Genomic DNA, 21991 nt, shown 5'->3' with positions numbered 1-21991 from the left:
GAATATGTGCCTGTTCAGGTGAGATGAGATCATAATACAGTCCAGGGTCTGTGACGTCAGAGGCCAGACTCACCTGTCCACCCTCGGGCAGTGGCTCCATTAGCTCCACCCCCTCAGCGTACACCTGGATGAGAGACAGCAGGTCCCTGGACTTGACCGCCTCACACAGCTCGATGGTCTTAGCTGCCGAGGAGGTACAGGTCTTCCGTGCAAACTTGTGGTCCACATATTTAGCATTGATGAACTCCTTCCTCACTGTCCTGTAGGAGGGAGAGAGAAGCGGGGAAGAGGAGGAGAATAAGGAGACGGTTTTCGGAATGCTTGTGTGGGATATTTTCTCCCGTAGGGATCCTTAAATTCAGTTTCTAGCACGAACGGTTTCCTGACCGAGATGGATGGATTTTTTTTGTTGCCATGTTGCTAAGATGCCAATGGCCATTCTAGTGTTCCAATTGATTTCTGTGGCTTTTCCCGCCAGACACATCTACCTGCATAAGCTCAAACATACTCCTGATTATGCTTCCAGTGATGTCAAGTGACAAGTGAAAGTGAGGTAACATTTCCACGGAGCTTCTAGTTTCGAAGAAGTGCATGTAGACGTTGATGACTCTGAGTACTTACATGTCACTTGAAGGTGTGGGTTTGGGTGAGGGACCAGGAAGGTTCTCCTCCATTATTTCATTGAAACTACTGTTCCCTACGTTCTTAGCCAGCTGTGAAGGGAAAAAAATCAAGTCACTTATGAATGTCAAGCTGCTCGTTAGAAGCACTTTGCTCGAATTGCCGTAATCACAATCACGCGGTAATCCAGATGTATTTATTTCTATCCTGTTTCTGAATCTATTTTGCATGTTGATCTACTGTGAAAAAAACCCGTTATATAATGTTCACCAAATGTATTTCTTTTTTCACTCACCAAGAGTTCAGAGGTGCCTAGCTTATCTAGCTCCATGGATTGGATGCGTGAGATGTGAACTCCCATCTCCCGGTGGATTCCAGAGCACTCGATGCAGGTCAGGATGCCCAGGTTAGTGGACAGCCATTTTGGATCTAAGGGCACAGACAACATGAAAATGTACTCAAGTTAGAGAGAAGCCATTTTGTGGAGCACAGGCTTGAGGATAGGCGTCTTGGCTACACAACCACAAAAATATGGCTGGAATTTACAGTTTAGTGCACAGCTGTTTTGGCTCCAAAAAGAACATAGATGTTTTTTCAAAGTACTAACACAAATATACAATTTACAGTTGAAATCCAGAACGATAATGCTGAACACAAGGGGGTTTAATTTTTGATCTGAACACTTGCATGTAGCCACAAACAAAAGAAAACGGACTGATGCGGGGAGGGACAAACTGAACATATAAAACAATTTTGTTTTCGTTTTCCGTTGCAAAACGTTCTGCTACGGTGTGCACAAATGAATACAACCCAGGTCCACCATCACCATCAAATGTGAGCAGCGGCAATGCACAGCACATACCACTAGAGGGCCTCGGCAGCCTCAGACCCACCAACCATACCGACTGGACTACCAGAGCCCAGCAACTAGAAAACATTGCATCATTCTGTGTCAAGCAGAACGCCTGTACATGCTCTGACAGCAGAGCCATGTGGTGGAGGGCTAGAGAGGCTTTGGGCTCTTCCCAGTAAACCGCTACAGTGACTGACACCACAGCCAAGCATGAGTGATGCAACTTAAGGAGGCTTAAACCCAAGCCTAAGAGCCCTACGCAGCTATGCAGATGTAAACACACTATTTTTTACAGATGGCTGAGTGCTGTTAGCTGTTAGGCTAACTAGCGTGTCCGGATTTGACAGGTCTGTGCCGGACGGACTCAGGCGGGTGGAATGGTTTCAGAATCGGCCAAACACCAATGAGTCACATGCAGGATGGCAAAAGATGACCGAAGAGATGACAGGAAGCACAGGGTGGGGTGAGAGCTCTAGAGCTGCAAAAAAACATTTGACACTAATAGTCCTCTAGAGAGCTGTATTTCAGGCAGGATGGGCCGCAGGAGCAACCTAAATAACCCTGCAGTACACTAGCGCATTATCAACGCATTATCAAACAAGCTCACCCCATAGAGGGGAAATCAGCAAAACTCTGCCTGTGTGTGTATGAATTATGTAATGTAGTGATGTAACGATGTTGTCGCAACAAACGCAGGGTTTTTCTTCTTCGCTATAGTGGCCTGCACTCTCCTCAGTGGGATCTGTGTGTTTATGCTGACAGGGTGTGTGTATTGGGGGGAGTCAGAGGGCCAGGGTGTCTCTGCTTGGGGAGTGCTGAGCCTCTGTTTTTACAGCAGGGGAGGATCAAGTCAGAGGGCCAGGGGCCAGAAAGGACCAGCACCACTGTTCTATCCTGAATACAGAAAAAGCTCCTGGTGCTGCTTTGCTGCTTGTTTGGTTAAGGGTGACTTTGCAGGAGAGCTGCATAGCATATGCCTAACAACTGAGGGAGATAGGGAGCAGCCATGACAGTGCAGAAGAGTGGATCGATGTTGGGCTGAGCAGGGACTTCTGAGGGACAACCTTGAAGATGGTTGAGGATGTGTGAGTTCTATGGTGATGTGTGAGTTCTACGGGAATGTGTGAGTTCTATAGGAATGTGTGAGTTCTATAGGGATGTGTGAGTTCTACAGGGATGTGTGAGTTCTACAGGGATGTGTGACTTCTATAGGGATGTGTGAGTTCTACAGGGATGTGTGAGTTCTACAGGAATGTGTGAGTTCTACATGGATATGTGAGTTCTACATGGAAATGTGAGTTCTACATGGATGTGTGACTTCTATAGGAATGTGTGAGTTCTACAGGGATGTGTGAGTTCTACAGGGGTGTGTGAGTTCTACAGGGGTGTGTGAGTTCTACAGGGATGTGTGAGTTCTACAGGGAGGTGTGAGTTCTACAGGGAGGTGTGAGTTCTACCGGGAGGTGTGTGTTCAAGGGTGAGATGAAATGCTGCAGCAAAGGTGCTGTTGTCTTCTGTCGTGGTAGAGTGGAGAATCTACAATGTGAGAACCCCTTGGAAAACCACAGCGGTTGTGCATGTCCCAGGACCAAACACACGGGCACCCATAGATGTCGTACTATACGTACCTGCAGCGCCACAGTCACAGCAGACTTCATTGCCAGGCATGCGCAGCACCTCCTCTATGATGGCTTTGGTCAGGTCCTCCAGGCCATCCTCTCCTCCTACTCCGTCCTCTTCTCCGCGGAACGCCATGTTCAGAGCTTCCTCCTTACTGTTGGATAGCACAGAGATCCAGCTACACGCGGCACAGAGAAACGAAAGAGCAGAGAGAACAAGTTATTACAAAAGCACGGGGGTTTTCAACACGTACAAGCACTGAGTTACATAGGTAGAGGCTTTTAGACGAGAGGACCACAGTGGAAATAAGTCCTTGACAGTTTTCCGATGTGTTTCTGCTGCCATTTGATGCATTTTGAACGGTCAAATCAAATCAAACCAGATGGGACAACTCCAACTCCATCTGATGCTATCTATATCTATACTCTTGTGTATTATTAGAAACTGGGTGCTTTGAGCCCTGAATGCTGATTGGCTGAAACATGTATTTTAACAGCTCTAATTACGTTGGTAACCAGTTTATAATAGCAATAAGGCACCTCGGGGGTTTGTGAAATGTGGCCAATGTACCATGGCGAACGGCTCTGTCCAGGCACTCTGCGTTGCGTCGTGTATAAGAACAGCATTTAGCTGTGGTATATTGGCCCTATACCACACCCCGTTGGGCCTTTTTGCTTAAATATAACTGTATACTACCTTACATCTTGACAGCTACTTTGCATTCAACCTACATAGGACCTACATTTACCTACAGTGTCAACCACATACTGTAGTGTACAATACACAACCCTATCCAACCAGCCAGCAGCCCCAGATACCCTCTCATGACATTCAAACCAACACATCTGAACAATCGCCACGCACACACACAGAAATTGGCAGGAAGTAACTGCCAATCAAACATGAGTCGGCGGCTGCTGTTGTTCAGCACAGAACAGTACATCACAACTCACTCTGCCATTAGACTGGTAGTTAGACTAGACTGTGTCCCAAATGGCACCATATTCCCTATATGGGCCCTGGTCAAAAGTAGTGCACTACATAGGGAATAAGGTGCCATTTGGACAATGCATCGGAGTCAGGCTTAATGGGGCTGACGTCAGTCCTGCTGTCCCCGTCACCCATCTACAGGACACAGCACATGACACAGCACAGGACACAGCACATGACACAGGACAGGACACAGCACATGACACAGGACAGGACACAGCACATGACACAGGACAGGACACAGCACAGGACATAGTACATGACACAGAACAGGACACAGCAGAGGACTCAGCAGAGGACACAGTACAGGACACAGGACAGGACACAGCAGAGGACACAGTACAGGACACAGCAGAGGTCACAATACATGACACAGGATAGGACACAGCAGAGGTGTGTGCGGGTGAACGAGAGAAAAATAGCAAGAAATTAGACAACGTTATGCAGAGATGTGGGTGTTCTTGTGTCTTTAAGGGTGAACGTGTTTACTTGCGATGCACAAGACATGGGTGGGCGAGCATGTGATTACGTAATGCTGAGATATGGTCAAGTGATAAGTGTTTTAATCCAAACACTCGCATGAAGCGACTTCATCACTGTATGGTTTGCCTCAGCTGGAAGTGCGTGACAGCATAGAGCTGAGAGTGTGGAGTCAGCATTTGTATGTGTGTGCGGGTGTGCGCATGAGTGTGTGTTCCCTAGTTACAGATACTTAATGAACTTACTGACATTTGGAATTGCAGCTGAGTTGTGGTTATGTCCCAAAATGGCACCCTATTCCCTATGAAGTGCACTACTTTTGACCAGAACCCTATGACCCCTGATGAAAAGTACACTTGGAAAAAAAGGTGTTGAGTAGAACCGTACAGGGTTCTTCAGTTTGTCCCCATACAGGGTTCTTCGGTTTGTACCCTTTTTGGTGCAGAGGGTTCTATCTCAAACCCTGTATGTAGAGTTCTTCAAATAACCCCCTGTAAATGGTTCTACCTAGAACCCTCTATGAAGGGTTCTCCCAAGAACCATTTTATCATCTAAAGGTTCTTCCTATCTGTGAAGGGTTCTACAGAGAACCATTTTATCCTTGGAAGGTTCTTCCTAGAACCCTCTATGAACGGTTCCACCAGCCTATTTAGCGTTTAAAATGTTATTATTTATTACAATGCATTCCATATATCATAAGGCCTTTCTTCGAGGGCCTAATTATAGCCTAACACAGTGGCGGTAGGCATGTTCTGGTTCACAAGCCACATCAGGCCTGCAAGTCACATTATGCTGGCTTGCAAAGTGATGTGTAATTCTATTGGAATACAGCCAGAGTTAAGATATCCAACAAGTGGAATTGTTAATCACCTACAACCTGAATTCAGAATGACTGTCAGGGTGGGGAAGACTGCATATTGAGACTACCTCAATCATCTAAACTGGAACAACCATATCAGTAACGGGTGAAATAAATCACATTTCTTACAGATGGGATTAGTTTAAAAAACTGTATGTTATTTACCTATGTGTAACATAAAATTAATCAACCAAGCAATGTACATGCAAAAACACAGATATTACAGTAAAACAAACAATTACGTAAGTCTCCCTGCAATAGGGCATGATGGGAAATATTATATGGTTCTATGTAGAATCCTTCTTGCATTCCAAAGAATCCTTCTTGCCTTCCAAATATTCATTAAAGAACCCTTTCTTTCAAAAACTGTTCTTTGGATTTTAAAGGTTCTAGGTAGAACACTTCACGTACAAAGAACCCTTGTCTCCCAAAAAGGGTTCTTCTGATCAAAACAGTTCTTGATAGAACCCTATTCCTCCCCAAAGAACTGTTTTGGAACCCTTTTTTCCAAGAGTGTAGTGCACTACATAGGGAATATGGTGCCATTTGGGATGTATCCTAAAGCCGGTTGTGTCTCAGTATATTTAAAAGTGCAATATGTAACTATTTGGGCTACCTGACCAAATTCACATAAACATGTGAGTTATAGATCTGTCATTCTCATTGAAAGCAAGTCTAAGAAGCGGTAGATCTGTTCTATGTGCGCTATTCCTACGCTTACGTATTCCTACGTGGTCCTTCTGTGGCTCAGTTGGTAGAGCATGGCGCTTGTAACGCCAGGGTAGTGGGTTCGATTCCCGGGACCACCCATACGTAGAATGTATGCACACATGACTGTAAGTCGCTTTGGATAAAAGCGTCAGCTAAATGGCATATATTATTATTATTATATTATTCCTACGCTTACGGTTCTTAAGTTTCATTTTTGCATTTAGTGGCACACCCTTTGACAGCGGAGAGAAAAAGAGTTTGAGTTAATTTCCTGCATTTCTACACATTTTGCCATAGGGCACAGAGAACATGTTGCAGTTTTAAAGCAAGTTTGCTGCAAATCTAGACATTTTGCCATGGGGCAGAGAGAAGATTTAGCAATTGTGTAACTCATTTCAAGCAATTCAACTTATTTTGCCATGGGGCAGAGAGACAAATTAGCAGTTTTACTGCTTATTTCCTACAATTCTACACATTTTGACATAGGGTGGAGAGAAATGTTTGCAGTTTGTAATATGATATCTGAGTGAGAGTGACTAACAAAATCAATGGGGGCCCACGGTCGGTAATTCTACAAGTTTTGATAGCAGGTCGCTAATTTACCAATCTAAAAAAGTTTTTTTGCTGACGTGCTAATTGAGCGAATGTCAGTGACTGACATAACAATCGAAAAACTGCTGATGCACAACCACATTTTCGAAATTGCACCTTGTGTGTTCTACAATTATAACAAAAAATACATAAATCTCTGGAAATGTATCAGCGTGCCGACGCCAGTTGCCCATCCCTGGGTTACAGTGACCTGAATAACAACCACAGATGCATGAAGATACCCTTACCGCTGCTAGCACTTAGCAGTCCTCTCTCTCTCTCTCAGGGAGAAAATGGAGCATGGACACTAGACAAAACCTTGAAACCTTTTCCGGTAAAGAAAACGGTGTCTTTCTTTGTTAAACCTCACCGATCTCGTCTTTCACACTCACACATTAGCAGTGCAAGGTTCATCGCTTCAGCATGCATTACTTTAGAGCCGGCACGGTAATTGTATAAACCCACCCCCCACAGCAAACACGTCTTCGGTTGCCTAGGCAATACCCCCCAGCAGCAGCACGTGTAGTCAGGTGCGGAGACGAGGAGAAAAAGTGAGTTTTTGCTATTAATGAGATTATAACGGTGACCGTAACCCCAAATTCCATCACAGTCTTATCTTACTATGTACCTGCCTTTGGAGTTGGATACTAATAGGAGGTGGATGTTTACAATGTGGGGGGGACGGACGACTGTCACGGTACACTTACATGACAAACTCCTGTTCATCCTCAGCCTGGAAGTGATAGGTCCGGTTATCTGTTGGCAGAGAGAAGATGAGACGGGAACGTGATCTCTCGGACCCAGCAGACACTGTGTAATCATGTGACGTGACATAGCCCTGTGGAGATGCACGGCGGAGTAATTCACAAGCACAGCGTGTTTCAGGCGTTGTCATGGCGCCATTCAAACAGGACGCCAGGAAAATGGAGCGTGTGAAAGAGCTTACTGGCGACCCGTGGCACAAAACTGTCTGTTCGACACTTCCTGTTTCTGAATTCCTACAGAAGGTAATATAAGGCCCCATTTCTCACAGCCCACCTCACGCCCATGGTAACTACTGTGTTGTTGTGGGGTTACAGGAAGAGGTACTTACGGGAAATGAGGTCGAAGCACTTCCTGTCCTCAGCACAGGGCTTGACCTGGCAGGTGAGCAGGTTGAGTTTCACAGGCTGCCTGTTGGACTGCACGAACACACAGAGACAGACGACTTAGCTATTTGACAGAAATTCTGAAAAGGAATCTGTCCATCACCCAGTATTGGTGCTATGAAACTAACGCTACAAGCCTATCTGACTCTGGATGGTCCCGTGTGGCTCAGTTGGCAGAGCACGGCACTTGCAACGCCATAGTTGTGGGATCGATTCCCATGGGGGACCAGTACAAACAAACATAAAAATGTTTGCACTCACTGCTCTGGATCAGAGCGTCTGGAAAATGACAAGTTGGTAAAGGAATAGGTCAACTCATCTGCTGATGTTAGGCATTGTGGGTAATGTTCTTTTGTCTCGACTGAATAAAGAAATCCGTTTCGACACCTTGTAGAGCCCTGTGCGATTTGAGACACAGCCTGACCACTAGACTTAACAGTGTATGCAGCTAGCCTAGGGAGAATCCCAGGTATTCCCTCAGTACTGTGTCTGTGATCCAGGCATCGCCACTTTGGCTTGGCTTCAGTTACGATACCCACTGTAATATTATGATAACAGCAGTGTGATCAGCTGGCACGTGTGTAGACTGGGCACTGCATTGTGACTGTGCCCGGGCATGTGGGCAGTGGGGATAGTGGGGGGGGGGTGTTAACAAAACGTCAACGGACTGTGATGAGGCTTGCCAGGTTGGCACATGGGCTGATGGGTAATAAACATGGAGAAGGAGCGGCAACAAGCCGTCAGACAAAGAACAGGGGACAAGTACATTTGCGCGTTTCCTTGAAAGGATGGTCGAAGTATGGGTGGAAATGAGGAATCGATTAGTGACATTCGGGGGAGTTCACCGCAATGTAGAGCTGCAATAATAAAAACAGGGGCCAGCTAGATTGTGTGTGTGTGTGTGTGCTCTCTCACACATCCTTGTGTGCGTGTGTGTCTGTCTATCGAGCAGAACAGTATCCACAGACCCCGAGAAGAGTAGAGCCAGCACCACACTCAGTGATGAGTCACCACAGCAACAGGAGAGGGAGGGGGCTAAGGGGTTGCCTTGGCAACCCACCCATGTCGATTCCTCTCTGCCAACTGCTAGATTGATAGTGGCCTACACAGCTTCCTTCCTACTGGATGTTGCCTTTGATCTAGCCTCGACAGGAGTGTGTAAGGGTGCTCAAGTTGTGCGTGTGTGTGTGTGTTTTGCCACTCACCGTAGCATGAGCGATGGTGAGCATGCCACCCTTCACTGAACACTTCCTCCTCTGCCACACCTTTCTCAGCCTGCAGGAAGACAACACCAAGTCACAACGAAGGACCCGAAAAGGGCTCTTCATGTTTGTGTATGTTCATTGCTGTTCAGTGTCTGTGTGTGTGTGTGTGTGTGTGTGTGTGTGTGTGTGTGTGTGTGTGTGTGTGTGTGTGTGTGTGTGTGTGTGTGTGTGTGTGTGTGTGTGTGTGTGTGTGTGTGTGTGTGTGTGTGTGTGTGTGATCTACCCATCACTCTTCTTCATCAGGTAGCCTTTCTTCTCACAGCCAAACTCTTTGTTGCCCTGCAGCTGGTGCATACTATAGCCACCCTGCTTACTCTGGGAGTCCTGCAGTAACACACACAGTGTTTAGACACAGAAAACACAGCAACTCACCACACATAACCAACCAAATATGCCTCTTACAGAGAGTGCAGGCCAGGGTCGTGTGTGTGTGTGTGTGTGTGTGTGTGTGTGTGTGTGTGTGTGTGTGTGTGTGTGTGTGTGTGTGTGTGTGTGTGTGTGTGTGTGTGTGTGTGTGTGTGTGTGTGTGTGTGTGTGTGTGTGTGTGTGTGTGTGTGTGTGTGTGTGTGTGACCCACATGGCCGTTATTATTTCTTGGGTCACATTTGATGTTCAAAGGATCATGGTGTGCGTCCTAAATGGAGCGCCCAACTGTCCATTTAGTGCGCTACTTTTCCACTTTTTCCCGGTCAAAAGAAGGGCACTACATAGAGAATAGGGAGCCACTTGGGAGGCACACATGTTCCAACACACTATCAGATGAAAAACACAGCAGGTTTCTAATGGAGAGACACAGTGGAGGGCATGCTCTTCAAAATCTGTCAGAAGCATGCTAGCACTTACTCTTCTAGACTTGAGTCCAGACGAGCAGCGAGTAGAGGGGAATAGAGAGAGAGAGAGAGTGTGAAAGAAGCCGCCGAGGTGTAGTTGTGAGTGAGAGAGCGCCTGCCCTCATTGAGTGTAGTTGTTAGTGCAGTACGGTATGATGAGTGAGTGATTGCGTGAGTGACAACATTTGTGTCTGGGCGTTATAAACCAGAGGATGTTCAGTGTGGATCGTCGGCTCCGTCCCAAATGGCACCCTGTTCCCTATATAGTGCACCACTTTCACCCATGGGGCTCTGGGCTCTGGTCAAAATGAGTGCTCTATGTAAGGAATAGGGTGCCATTTTGGGACACAGACAGATAGTTGTAGCTGTGTGGACACGGCGGGCCAGTCCCTCTCACTTAGGCTCTGCTCACTATTATACAGTAGCAACATGCAAAACACAGCGAGCAGCTAGCATTGAGTGTGAGACTGAGTGATAAACCTAATTGATGTGTTTGGCAGTTGTGACCTGTGAGTGCTTAGAATGAGGTTAGGGTAGGTTAGTTAAAGGGCTAATAAAGCCTCATTTTAAAAAATCTCAATATCAAACCTTTTGGGGTAACAGTTAAGTACCTAACTGTGATTGTTTTCAATTAAAATAGTCAAAGAATAAACTAAAATAGCTTCTTAGCAAACAGCAATTTCTTAATCAAGAATTTTGCTCGGACTGTCTGGGAGTGGTCTGAGTGGTGAGTGGAAAACTAAAAACTAGCCGTTATTGGCAGAGAGGTTTGAAACACTCTTTCTTATTGGACTATTAACTCATTTACTGTGATGTCACCAGGCAGGCCAAAACTCCATCCCATCAAAACAGGCAGTCTTTTCAAACAGCTCTCACACTAAAAGGGCATTATCATAATTTTCAGAATTTCAAAGTATTATTCCGAGCTCATAATGTGGAAATATATATAAAACACAGGAAAATCCCATTTTTGACTCCACTGGACTTTTAAGACAGTAAGTTGCTCTCCACTAAGCAGCCAGTGAGGCACAACACTGGTTACCAGCCAAGGCCTACTAAACACTGGCTACCAACATGGTACAGCACTGGGTACTCACTCTGCACTACAGGAGACTAGCTAGTAGCTACACCCTCTAAGGGTGAAAGGTTAGGGGGGAGGACTGAGGAGTCTACTGCTGCGGTCTGATTTTCCACCAAACATTGATTTTGCTGCACACATGGCTGGAGGGAGTTTCCACTATTTTCCCTATTTGTCAACTCTGGCTTGGGCCCACTTGGCCCAGTTAGGACTAGAATGTTCAGGTTCTGCCTACCTCCTTCTGGTCCAGCTGAAGGGATGACTTGATCAAGTCTCTGAGAGCCGTCAGCTGTTTCTTCTCCTCGTCCTGGGTCTGCTTTATCTGAGAAGGACATACACCGGGTGAGATAAGACAAAACAAACGAACACACACACACACTCAATCACTCACTCACTGAATCAGTCTAGATAACATGTCAGGCTGCAGAGTAGCAGTAATCAGATGGAGAGAAGCCTGTGGGTGGGTATTTACATTGTAGAGGTCAGCAGCCAGCTTCTCAATGTACTGCTTCAGCTTATCCGCCGTCTTCAAGCCATCTTGGAAGAAGCTGCAAGAGATTACAGGGCGGATATTAGAATTCCACTGAGGTTTTCACTTTAATTCCAACGAAAGTGAGACGAAGGGCAGTCATTTGGTGGAGCGTAGCATCTTTCACATCATTTCCAAATGTCAAGTGTCCAAGACTTATACGGCCATTAGAAAGGTCAAAATGAATAGAGGGGTGACTGAGAATGAGACTGATGCAGTTGGATATGTATAATGTATAGCACTGCTTGGCTCCTCTGGCTTTTGGCATAGAGATCTCTCTCTCTCCTGTCTCTCTCTGGCTGTGTCCAGAGTGGAATGCTAAGCACCTCCTGTCATCCATTATGGATCTGCCAGTGCCAGTGGCATCTACCTGAATGCAGCATCCGCTCGTCTCCACTAACAACCCTTCTATCCCCCTCTCTCTCTCTCTCCACCCCCTCTCTCTCCCTTACCCTCCAGGGATACATCACCTCCCTCGGCCCACTCATCCTACTGGAACTCAGTTTTCTACTGAAAGGTTATTTTCCCATCGCTCTATAAGGCATGTCTCTACACTGTGATAGTCATAGTTTTGGGTTGAGTAGACAACCAGAAAACTGCATTGTTTTGTTTCCCCAATGTTATGACACAACCACCTCGCAGCATTGAGGCTGTCAGGCCTGTCGGTGACACAGCGTTGGGCTCAGTCCCTGGCACAGGGGGCACCCATTATTTACCCACAAACCCCCACGGCTGTCACGTCGCATCGTCATGAAGGGTCATGCATATTTATGAGAGCTAAATATTACTCCCGACCCAAGACCGGTAAATCATGCATCACCCCATTCAAGAGAGCGTGATGGAGGGGGATTGAGAGGGAGAGAGATGAAAAGAGAGGATGAGAAAAAGAAAGAAAGAGGGAAAGAGAGTGAAAGCAAAGAGCAATCACAGAGAGAATAATATACAATGCCTTTGGAAAGTATTCAAACCCCTTGACTTTTTCCACATTTTGCTACGTTACAGGCTTATTCTAAAATGGATTAAATACCCCATAACGAGAAAATAAAAAAAATGTTTTTAGAAATGTTTAGAAATGTATTTTTAAATTAAAAAACAGAAACACCATATTTACATGTATTCAGACCCTTTGCTATGAGACTCGAAATTGAGCTCAGGTACATCCTGTTTCCATTGATCATCCTTGAGATGTTTCTACTTGATTGGAGTCCACCTGTGGTAAATTCAATTGATTGGACATTATTTGGAAAGGCACACACCTGTCTATATAAGGTCCGACAGTTGACAGTGCATGTCAGAGCAAAAACCAAGCCATGAGGTCGAAGGACTTGTCTGTAGACAAGATTATGTCAAGGCACAGATCTGGGGAAGGGTACCAAAACATTTCTGCAGCATTGAAGGTCTCCAAGGACACAGTGGCCTCCATCATTCTTAAATGGAAGAAGTTTGGAACCCCCAAGACTCTTCCTAGAGCTGGCCACCCGGCTAAACTGAGCAATCGGGGGAGAAAGGCCTTGGTCGGGGAGGTGACCAAGAACTTGATGGTCACTCTGACAGAGCTTCAGAGTTCCTCTGTGGCGATGGGAGAACCTTCCAGAAGGGCAACCATCTCTGCAGCACGCCACCAATCAGGCCTTTATGGTAGAGTGGCCAGACGGAAGCCACTCCTCAGTAAAATGCACATGACAGCCCGCTTGGAGTTTGCTAAAAGGCACCTACAGACTCTCAGACCATGAGAAACAAGATTCTCTGGACCTCAGACTGGGGAGAAGGTTCACCTTCCAATAAGACAACGACCCTAAGCACACAGTCAAGACAATGCAGGAGTGGCTTCGGAAAAGGTCTCTGAATGTCCTTGAGTGGCCCAGCCAGAGCCCGGACTTGAACCCGATTGAACATCTCTGAAGAGACCTGAAAATAGCTGTGCAGCAACGCTCCCCATCCAACCTGACAGACCTTGAGAGGATCTGCAGAGAAGAATGGAAGAAACTCCCCAAATACAGGTGTGCCAAGTTTGCAGCGCCATACCCAAGAAGACTCAATTCTGTAATCGCTGCCAAAGGTTCTTCAACAAAGTACTGAGTAAAAGGTCTGAATACTTATGTAAATGTAATATTTCAGTGTTTTATTGTTTTACATTTGCAAACATTTCTAAAAAACTGTTTTTGCTTTGTAATTATGGGGTATTGTGTGTAGATTGATGAGGGTGAAAAAAAACCATTTAATCCATTTTAGAATAAGGCTGTGACGTAACAAAATTTGAAAAAAGTCAAGGCGTCTGAATACTTTCTGAATGCACTGCTAGTCTTGAGAGTATACAGTGACATAATTCCCTTGGAAATGACGTGTTCGCCACCAATCAGACACATCTCAGTAGACATGATCCACGCGTGTTTTGGGGGACTCTTACACTATGGCAAACGAGGGAGATAATGCGGCACTGTTTACTTACTTGCATTGTGCGTGGTAATACTTGATGAGGTTCTGGAGAAGGTCCACTCCCTTCTTGGTCTTGATCTCGTTGACTTTGATCAGGTACTGTAGAGAAAACAAGTGGTGGCCTGTGAAAACTGACATCAAATAGAACGCTCTGTTACATGATTTTGGAAATGCAATTCGGAGTATTGCCATGCTTATAAGTAGTGGTGATACATTAAACCAGGGGTGGACAATCACTAAAGGCTGAGAGGGAGCAAGGCTTTTGTTCGAGCAAAGCAGAAACACGTGACTTTACCTATCAAGGTCTTATTTGAAATCTATCATTTATTTGAAGGCTATCATTTACGAACCAGTAAATCGTCATGTTATACTGCTAGGCCGGAACAAAAGTCTGCACCCAACCACACCAACCCTCTGCTGGAAAAATTGTCCGGCCCTGCATTAAACCACCATAAAACAAAATGTTTGCTTGTGTAAAATATGTCTTCTGAACACTTATAATAATCCTATCAGAATGCCCATACAATGGAGGTTATGAGCCTCTGATCCGTGATGCCAACACAGCATTGAGTCCGTGGGAGCCGAAGAAAACGGCTAAACATTTAAACGTCACTGAAATAACGGCAATATACAGATGTAGGATCTTAATTTGAGCCCGTTTGAAAATAATCCTGCAGCAACAGGAAATGTGAATTATTATGTGGATTATAATTCATAGACATTTTTTGTAGGGGTTGATAGGTTCTTCGTTAGGGAAAATCAAGTCTGACATTTTAAAGTGGAAATCAAAAATTTTAGAGGCCTTTTTAAACTTCGAATACACTACAAGTTTGCATTTCCTAGTGTGCATGAAAATTGCCAGCAACAAAAGCGCGATCAAATTAAGATCTTACATCTGTAAAATATCATGAGTAAATTGTGTTTGAAATGGATAACTAGAATTGTTTTTCCTTTATTTTTCAGGAACCACCACGGCCTCCAAATTAGCAAATTCCTCTGACAAATTCATGTCCGATGAACAAATGAATAAAACATCATCTTAATCTGAGTTTATCCCATGGCGTACCAATCTAGAACAGCTTGTGAAGAATCACTGCTAAGCACCATTTTCATCTCCGCACACAGAGGACATTTAATCTATTCCAGAATGCCCTTCTAAGGCAACTCCTGTCCCCCAAAGCTTCTGTGCTGCATTTCTTACCATGTGATCCTCTGTGTGTGTATGTGTGTGCTCATGTGCGTGCTCCCCTGAAACCAAACACACAGTCACACACATATTGCTTTTGTCTGTCTGAGTGTGTGCGACTCAGAGATTATCCACTTTTTGTTTGTGGTGTCTGCACTGTGGGGTGGGTTTAGCGTGTGTTGTGAATGCCTGTTGGTGCCTGTGTGTTATGGGGCTTTGTGTGAATGGGAGGCGAGGGACGCTGCAGTAGCAATGTCTGGTCTCAGATCAGATGGAGAACATAGCCTGCCTGCTGTGCTGAGCGTCACCTGGTCCCTCCCATACTAGCAGCGGTAGCAGTGCAAAGTGGAATGGAAGATGGATTTGGTGTAACAAATGGCACCCTATACCTTATATAGTGCCCTATGGGCCCTGGTCCAAAGTTGTGCACTGTGTAGGGAATAGGGTGCCACACAATGCTAGCAATGTTATCAATATATAATAATAATAATAATAATAATATAGGCCATTTAGCAGACGCTCTTATCCAAAGCGTTTTAATCACGCAAGCATACATTTTACTTCAGTCACGCTTATAGGGTCGGGAGTTTTTCCTGTCAATATGACTTGAGCAGGAAAAACTTGGGGCCCTAGTTATAAACTCTGGGCCCCTCTAGCACTACACTAGAAGCAATATCAAACAATCCACAATAACAACACAGTGAATGAGATCACCCTAAAAACCCAAGAGGGACAAACCACCTCACGACCGCTGTACACAGAAATAGAGGTGGATGGGTTGAGCTCCTCCATGACTGCTCCAATTAGAATCCCACAGTGAGGCACTAAGTTAATATGGAAATTGTCAGTACCGTTATGCCAAGTGAAGAAATAATCTGCAGATAAAGAGGGAGAGAGGAGTAGGCGTTTACATCCGCCGGGAGGCAGCTCGTTGGCACAGCTGAGCGCATCGCTCGAACAGTTTGTTATTTTGCTCTGCCTTTTCTATAAGGAGGATTGGAGCATAGAAATACAATATGATACTGTTTTTTGTGTCACTTTGGGGATATGTGTAACTAGGTTATAGCATAATCACGTAGACAACAGAGGTTGGCACGGATGCCGATTTTATGTTGTCCTCTTAGGTCTGGCCTGGGGTGGCAGGGCCCGGTCAGTGCCCAATCAGTGCCCTCTAGTCTGTGCCCAGTGCCCGCTTCTAACCTCACACATCTGGAGTTGGAAGAGACGGCGTTCCTTCTCCATCTCCTCAGCAATCTCAGCTCCTGTTATCTCTGTACGAATCATCCCGTGCTGCTTGGCATGCTCCCTCTTCTCCTTCTCGATCTTTGTACTGAAATCAGACAGACAGACAGACAGACAGACAGACAGACAGACAGACAGACAGACAGACAGACAGACAGACAGACAGACAGACAGACAGGCAGGCAGACAGACAGACAGACAGACAGACAGACATGCAGACAGACAGACAGACAGTTAGTTAATGAAACCAGACATGACAGGCAGACAGGCAAGAAGGAAGGAAGGAAGGAAGGAAGGAAGGAAGGAAGGAAGGAAGAAAGGAAGGAAGGAAGGAAGGAAGGAAGGAAGGAAGGAAGGAAGGAAGGAAGGAAGGAAGGAAGGAAGGAAGGAAGGAAGGAAGGAAGGAAGGAAGGAAGGAAGGAAGGAAGAAAAAGAGGGCAGGCAGGAAGAGAGACAGACAGTGTTTAATAAATCCATGACCTCACATTTAAATCAGATGGAATTCTCAGCATGAAAGAGAGCTTTCACAGGGCGGAACATTCCACTTAAATGATTGTTGTAATATACAGTACATCAGATCTGACATTTTAAAGACACCAAAAACAACTGTATGTCTCACACAAGCACACATCACCATATACAGTGCCTTCGGAAAGTGTTCATACACTTGACTTTTTCCACATGTTGTTACGTTACAGCCTTATTCTAAATGTATTAAATAAATACAAATCCTCAACAATCTACACACAATAGCCAATCATGACAAAGAAGGTTTTTTGAAATGTTTGCAAATGTATAAATTATTAAAAATAGAAATTCCTTATTTACATGTATTCATACCCTTTGAGATGAGACTCAAATAGAGCTCAGGTGCATCCTGTTTCCATTAATCATCCTTTAGTTGTTTCTACAACTTGATTGGAGTCCACTAGTGGTAAATTCAATTGATTGGACATGATTTGGAAAGACACACACCTGTCTATATAAGGTCACACAGATGACAGTGCACGTCAGAGCAAAAACAAAGCCATGAGGTCGAAGGAATTGTCCGTGGAGCTCTGAGACAGGATTGTGTCAAGGCACAGAACCGGGGAAGGGTACCAAAAATGTCAGCAGCATTGAAGGTCCCCAAGAACACAGTGGCCTCCATCATTCTTAAATGGAAGAAGTTAAGAACCACCAAGACTCTTCCTAGAGCTGGTCGCCCAGTCAAACTTAACAATTGGGGGAGAAGGGCCTTGGTCAGGGAGGTGACCAAGAACCCGATAGTCACTCTGACAGAGCTCTAGACTTCCTCTGTGGAGATGGGAGAACCTTCTAGAAGGACAACCATCTCTGCAGCACTCTACCAATCAGGTCTTTATGGTAGAGTGGAAGCCACTCCTCAGTAAAAGGCACATGACAGCCAGCTTGGATTTTGCCAAAAGGAACCTAAAGGACTCACCGACCATGAGAAACAAGATTCGCTGGTCTGATGAAACCAAGATTGAACTCTTTGGCCTGAATGCCAAGCGTTACGTCTGGAGGAAATCGGGTACCATCCCTACGGTGAAGCATGGTGGTGGCAGCATCATGCTGTGGGGATGTTTTTCAGCGGCAGGGATTGGGAGACTAGTCAGGATCGAGGGAAAGATGAACGGAGCAAAGTATAGAGAGATCCTTGATGAAAACCTGCTCCAGAGAGCTCAGGACCCCAGACTGGGGTGAAGGTTCACCTTCCAACAGGACAACGGCCCCAGAGCACACAGCCAAGACAAGCAGGAATTGCTTCAGGACAAGTCTCTGAATGTCCTTGAGTAGCCCAGCCAAAGCCCAGACTTGAACCCGATCGAACATCTCTGTGGAGACACCTGAGAATAGCTGTGCAGCAATGCTCCCCATCCAACCGGACAGAGCTTGAGAGGATCTGCAGGGAAGAATGGGAGCAACTCCCCAAATACAGATGTGTCAAGCTTGTAGCATCATACCCAAGAAGACTCGAGACCGTAATCGTTGCCAAAGGTGCTTCAACAAAGTACTGAGTAAAGGGTATGAATTCTTATGTAAATGTGATATTTCAGTTTTTTTATTTATAAATTACCGTAGCAAAAATGTATACCAAACTGTTTTTGCAATGTCATTATGGGATATTGTGTGTAGATTGGTGAGGGGGAAAAACAAGTACAATAGGGCTTTAACCTAAAGTCAAGGGGTCTGAATACTTTCCGAAAGGCAAACCTCAAGTGTCCCAACACAGCTATGTACAGGCACCCATTTATTAACACACTTACAATTTAGCTTCATAATCCTTCCAGGCTTTGTCAAAGGGCTTCTTGATATCCTGAAAGAGAGGGGAGAACAAAGTATCAGTAATCAACAGTAAACAGGTCAATCTGGAATCCCACAGTCCAGTGTTGACTCTTGAGAATTCTCTCTCTCCAACACAGCCCCACATGGGATTAAATGACCACAACAAACATTACAATAATTCACTGTGATAATTCTTCTTTCGGTGTTCTCTGCAACACGCATTGCATAAAGAGTGAAAAAAAAAACATAAATACAAAAATAACAAAATAAACACATAATAGTAAATAACAATAATTATATCCCTAGAGCAGTACAAAAAATATACATACATACTGTACATACATACTTATAAATAAATACAGAAAACTGAAACACAAGGAATTTGAATCAAGTCTGGCACAAAGAGAAGATTAATGTGGGAGACAAGCCTGTACCCAATCTATATACACACGTACCATTTACCACATAGAAGCTAAATATTTGTTATAATTTAATTATAGGTAGCCCTTTTTCTTTTATTCCAGGCTTTATCTAAATATTCTGCAAACGTAAATATACAATGGACAAAAAAAAGGTTTTCCTCATCACTCAGCTACATAATGTCAGGGTATATCTGGTGGGCTTTCTGGAATAAGAGCAAGTGTATATGGTGGTAGAAAGGGCAACAGAGGATAAAATGAGTTTCAGTCTCTATTTCTTCAAGGTCACAATAGTTACATAGTCTTTCCTCTTCCATTTCACCACCATCGTGACCTGTTTCAATATGCAGAGGCAATATCCCTGACCTTGCCTGTTTCAATACGCAGGGGCAATATCCCTGATCTTACCTGTTTCAATACGCAGGGGCAATATCCCTGACCTTGCCTGTTTCAATACGCAGGGGCAATATCCCTGATCTTACCTGTTTCAATACGCAGGGGCAATATCCCTGATCTTACCTGTTTCAATACGCAGGGGCAATATCCCTGACCTTGCCTGTTTCAATACGCAGGGGCAATATCCCTGATCTTACCTGTTTCAATACGCAGGGGCAATATCCCTGATCTTACCTGTTTCAATACGCAGAGGCAATATCCCTGATCTTGCCTGTTTCAATACGCAGGGGCAATATCCCTGATCTTACCTGTTTCAATACGCAGAGGCAATATCCCTGACCTTGCCTGTTTCAATATGCAGAGGCAATATCCCTGACCTTGCCTGTTTCAATATGCAGGGGCAATATCCCTGATCTTACCTGTTTCAATATGCAGGGGCAATATCCCTGTTCTTACCTGTTTCAATACGCAGGGGCAATATCCCTGATCTTACCTGTTTCAATACGCAGGGGCAATATCCCTGATCTTACCTGTTTCAATACGCAGGGGCAATATCCCTGATCTTACCTGTTTCAATACGCAGAGGCAATATCCCTGATCTTACCTGTTTCAATACGCAGGGGCAATATCCCTGATCTTACCGGTTTCAATATGCAGGGGCAATATCCCTGATCTTACCGGTTTCAATATGCAGGGGCAATATCCCTGATCTTACCGGTTTCAATACGCAGGGGCAATATCCCTGATCTTACCTGTTTCAATACGCAGGGGCAATATCCCTGATCTTACCTGTTTCAATACGCAGGGGCAATATCCCTGATCTTACCGGTTCCAATATGCAGGGGCAATATCCCTGATCTTACCTGTTTCAATATGCAGGGGCAATATCCCTGACCTTGCCTGTTTCAATACGCAGGGGCAATATCCCTGATCTTACCTGTTTCAATATGCAGAGGCAATATCCCTGATCTTACCTGTTTCAATACGCAGGGGCAATATCCCTGATCTTACCTGTTTCAATACGCAGGGGCAATATCCCTGATCTTACCTGTTTCAATATGCAGGGGCAATATCCCTGATCTTGCCTGTTTCAATATGCAGGGGCAATATCCCTGATCTTACCTGTTTCAATACGCAGGGGCAATATCCCTGATCTTACCTGTTTCAATACGCAGGGGCAATATCCCTGATCTTACCTGTTTCAATACGCAGGTGCAATATCCCTGATCTTACCTGCGCACAGTGGTGTAAAGTACTTAAGTAGAAATACTGTGAAGTACTACTTAAGTCGTTTTTTCAGGTATCTGTACTTTACTTTACTATTTATATTTTTTACTTTTACTCCACTACATTCCTAAAGAAAATAATCTACTTTTTACTCCATACATTTTCCCTGACACCCAAAAGTAATCATTACATGGTGAATGCTTAGCAGGGCAGGAAAATGGTCCAATTCACGCACTTATCAGGAGAACACGTGGTCGTCCCTACTGCCTCTGATCTGGCAGACCCACTAAACACATCATTTGTAAATGATGTTGATTGTACCCCTGGCTTTTAAAAACGAGTAAATGGTGCCGTCTGCTTTGCTTATTAATATAAGGAATTTGAAATGATTTATACTTTTACTTCTGATACGTATATTTTAGTAATTACATTTACTTTTGTACTTAAATATATTTAGAACCAAATACTTTTAGACTTTTACTCAAGTAGTATTTTACTGGGTCACTTTCACTTTTACTTTAGTAACTTTCTATTAGGGTAACTATACTTTTACTCAAGTATGAAAATTGGGTACTTTTCCCACCACTGCATGTGCAGATAGCGATCTCTTGTTTTAGGTAGGTTATACATAATCTCTCACACACAAATTCACCCCGACTCAAACAAAAGGCTCTCAATTTGGGTTTATGATTCATCTCCTCCACCCATTTAAAAAATAATAATATCTATGACTCCCTTCATTTGGTTTTCATACAGATGTTCACAGTCAGACTGTCGCAAAAAGTCAGACATTTCAGTTGCACATATAACTTTACTGGCTATTCTGGCAATTCATTATGTGGGTTGAATTTGGTCACGAGACAGAATAAAACAATGAATAAAAGCCCCATGATGGTAGTGACTGCCTACGACTGCTTATAACTCATTAACCAGTTATTCACATTACTTTACTTGAATAAAATATATTTAAGTTGTTGTGTATACAACATTTGTTTTATGTGATGACCATTTCGTTCCAAATCATCTCATCTCTATAGAGCTGCTGAATATGCTGTCTGACAAAAATCACTATTTTAGTAGTTCTTCAAAGTAAATAAGGCATACTTTTATGACTTCTGAATACCAACTATCAATCACTTAGATCATGTCTTTTCAGGTACAGATACCTCGTAAAGAAACTGCTCTCTATATATATCCCCTCTTGATTGCGCATTCTTCCAT

The 21991-nt window shown here is 44.4% G+C and overlaps 1 protein-coding gene across 1 annotated transcript in view; it reads right to left on the bottom strand.

Annotated features, from left to right (window-relative positions):
• The window catches only part of LOC118373309 (arf-GAP with SH3 domain, ANK repeat and PH domain-containing protein 1), a 70131-nt gene that overhangs the window by 16787 nt on the left and 31353 nt on the right, over positions 1 to 21991 (bottom strand). Inside the window, 13 exon segments of the mRNA XM_052505466.1 lie at positions 74 to 260; positions 622 to 713; positions 917 to 1050; positions 3103 to 3272; positions 7433 to 7481; positions 7819 to 7906; positions 9079 to 9148; positions 9362 to 9462; positions 11282 to 11368; positions 11519 to 11594; positions 14025 to 14110; positions 16398 to 16527; positions 18710 to 18759. Coding sequence (XP_052361426.1) covers positions 74 to 260; positions 622 to 713; positions 917 to 1050; positions 3103 to 3272; positions 7433 to 7481; positions 7819 to 7906; positions 9079 to 9148; positions 9362 to 9462; positions 11282 to 11368; positions 11519 to 11594; positions 14025 to 14110; positions 16398 to 16527; positions 18710 to 18759 — 1320 coding nt within the window.

The sequence above is a fragment of the Oncorhynchus keta genome, chromosome 4, assembly GCF_023373465.1.
Source record: "Oncorhynchus keta strain PuntledgeMale-10-30-2019 chromosome 4, Oket_V2, whole genome shotgun sequence".
Taxonomy (NCBI): Eukaryota; Metazoa; Chordata; class Actinopteri; order Salmoniformes; family Salmonidae; genus Oncorhynchus; species Oncorhynchus keta.
The sequence above is the reverse complement of the archived record's forward strand: the minus strand, read 5'-3'. Positions and strand labels throughout refer to the sequence as shown.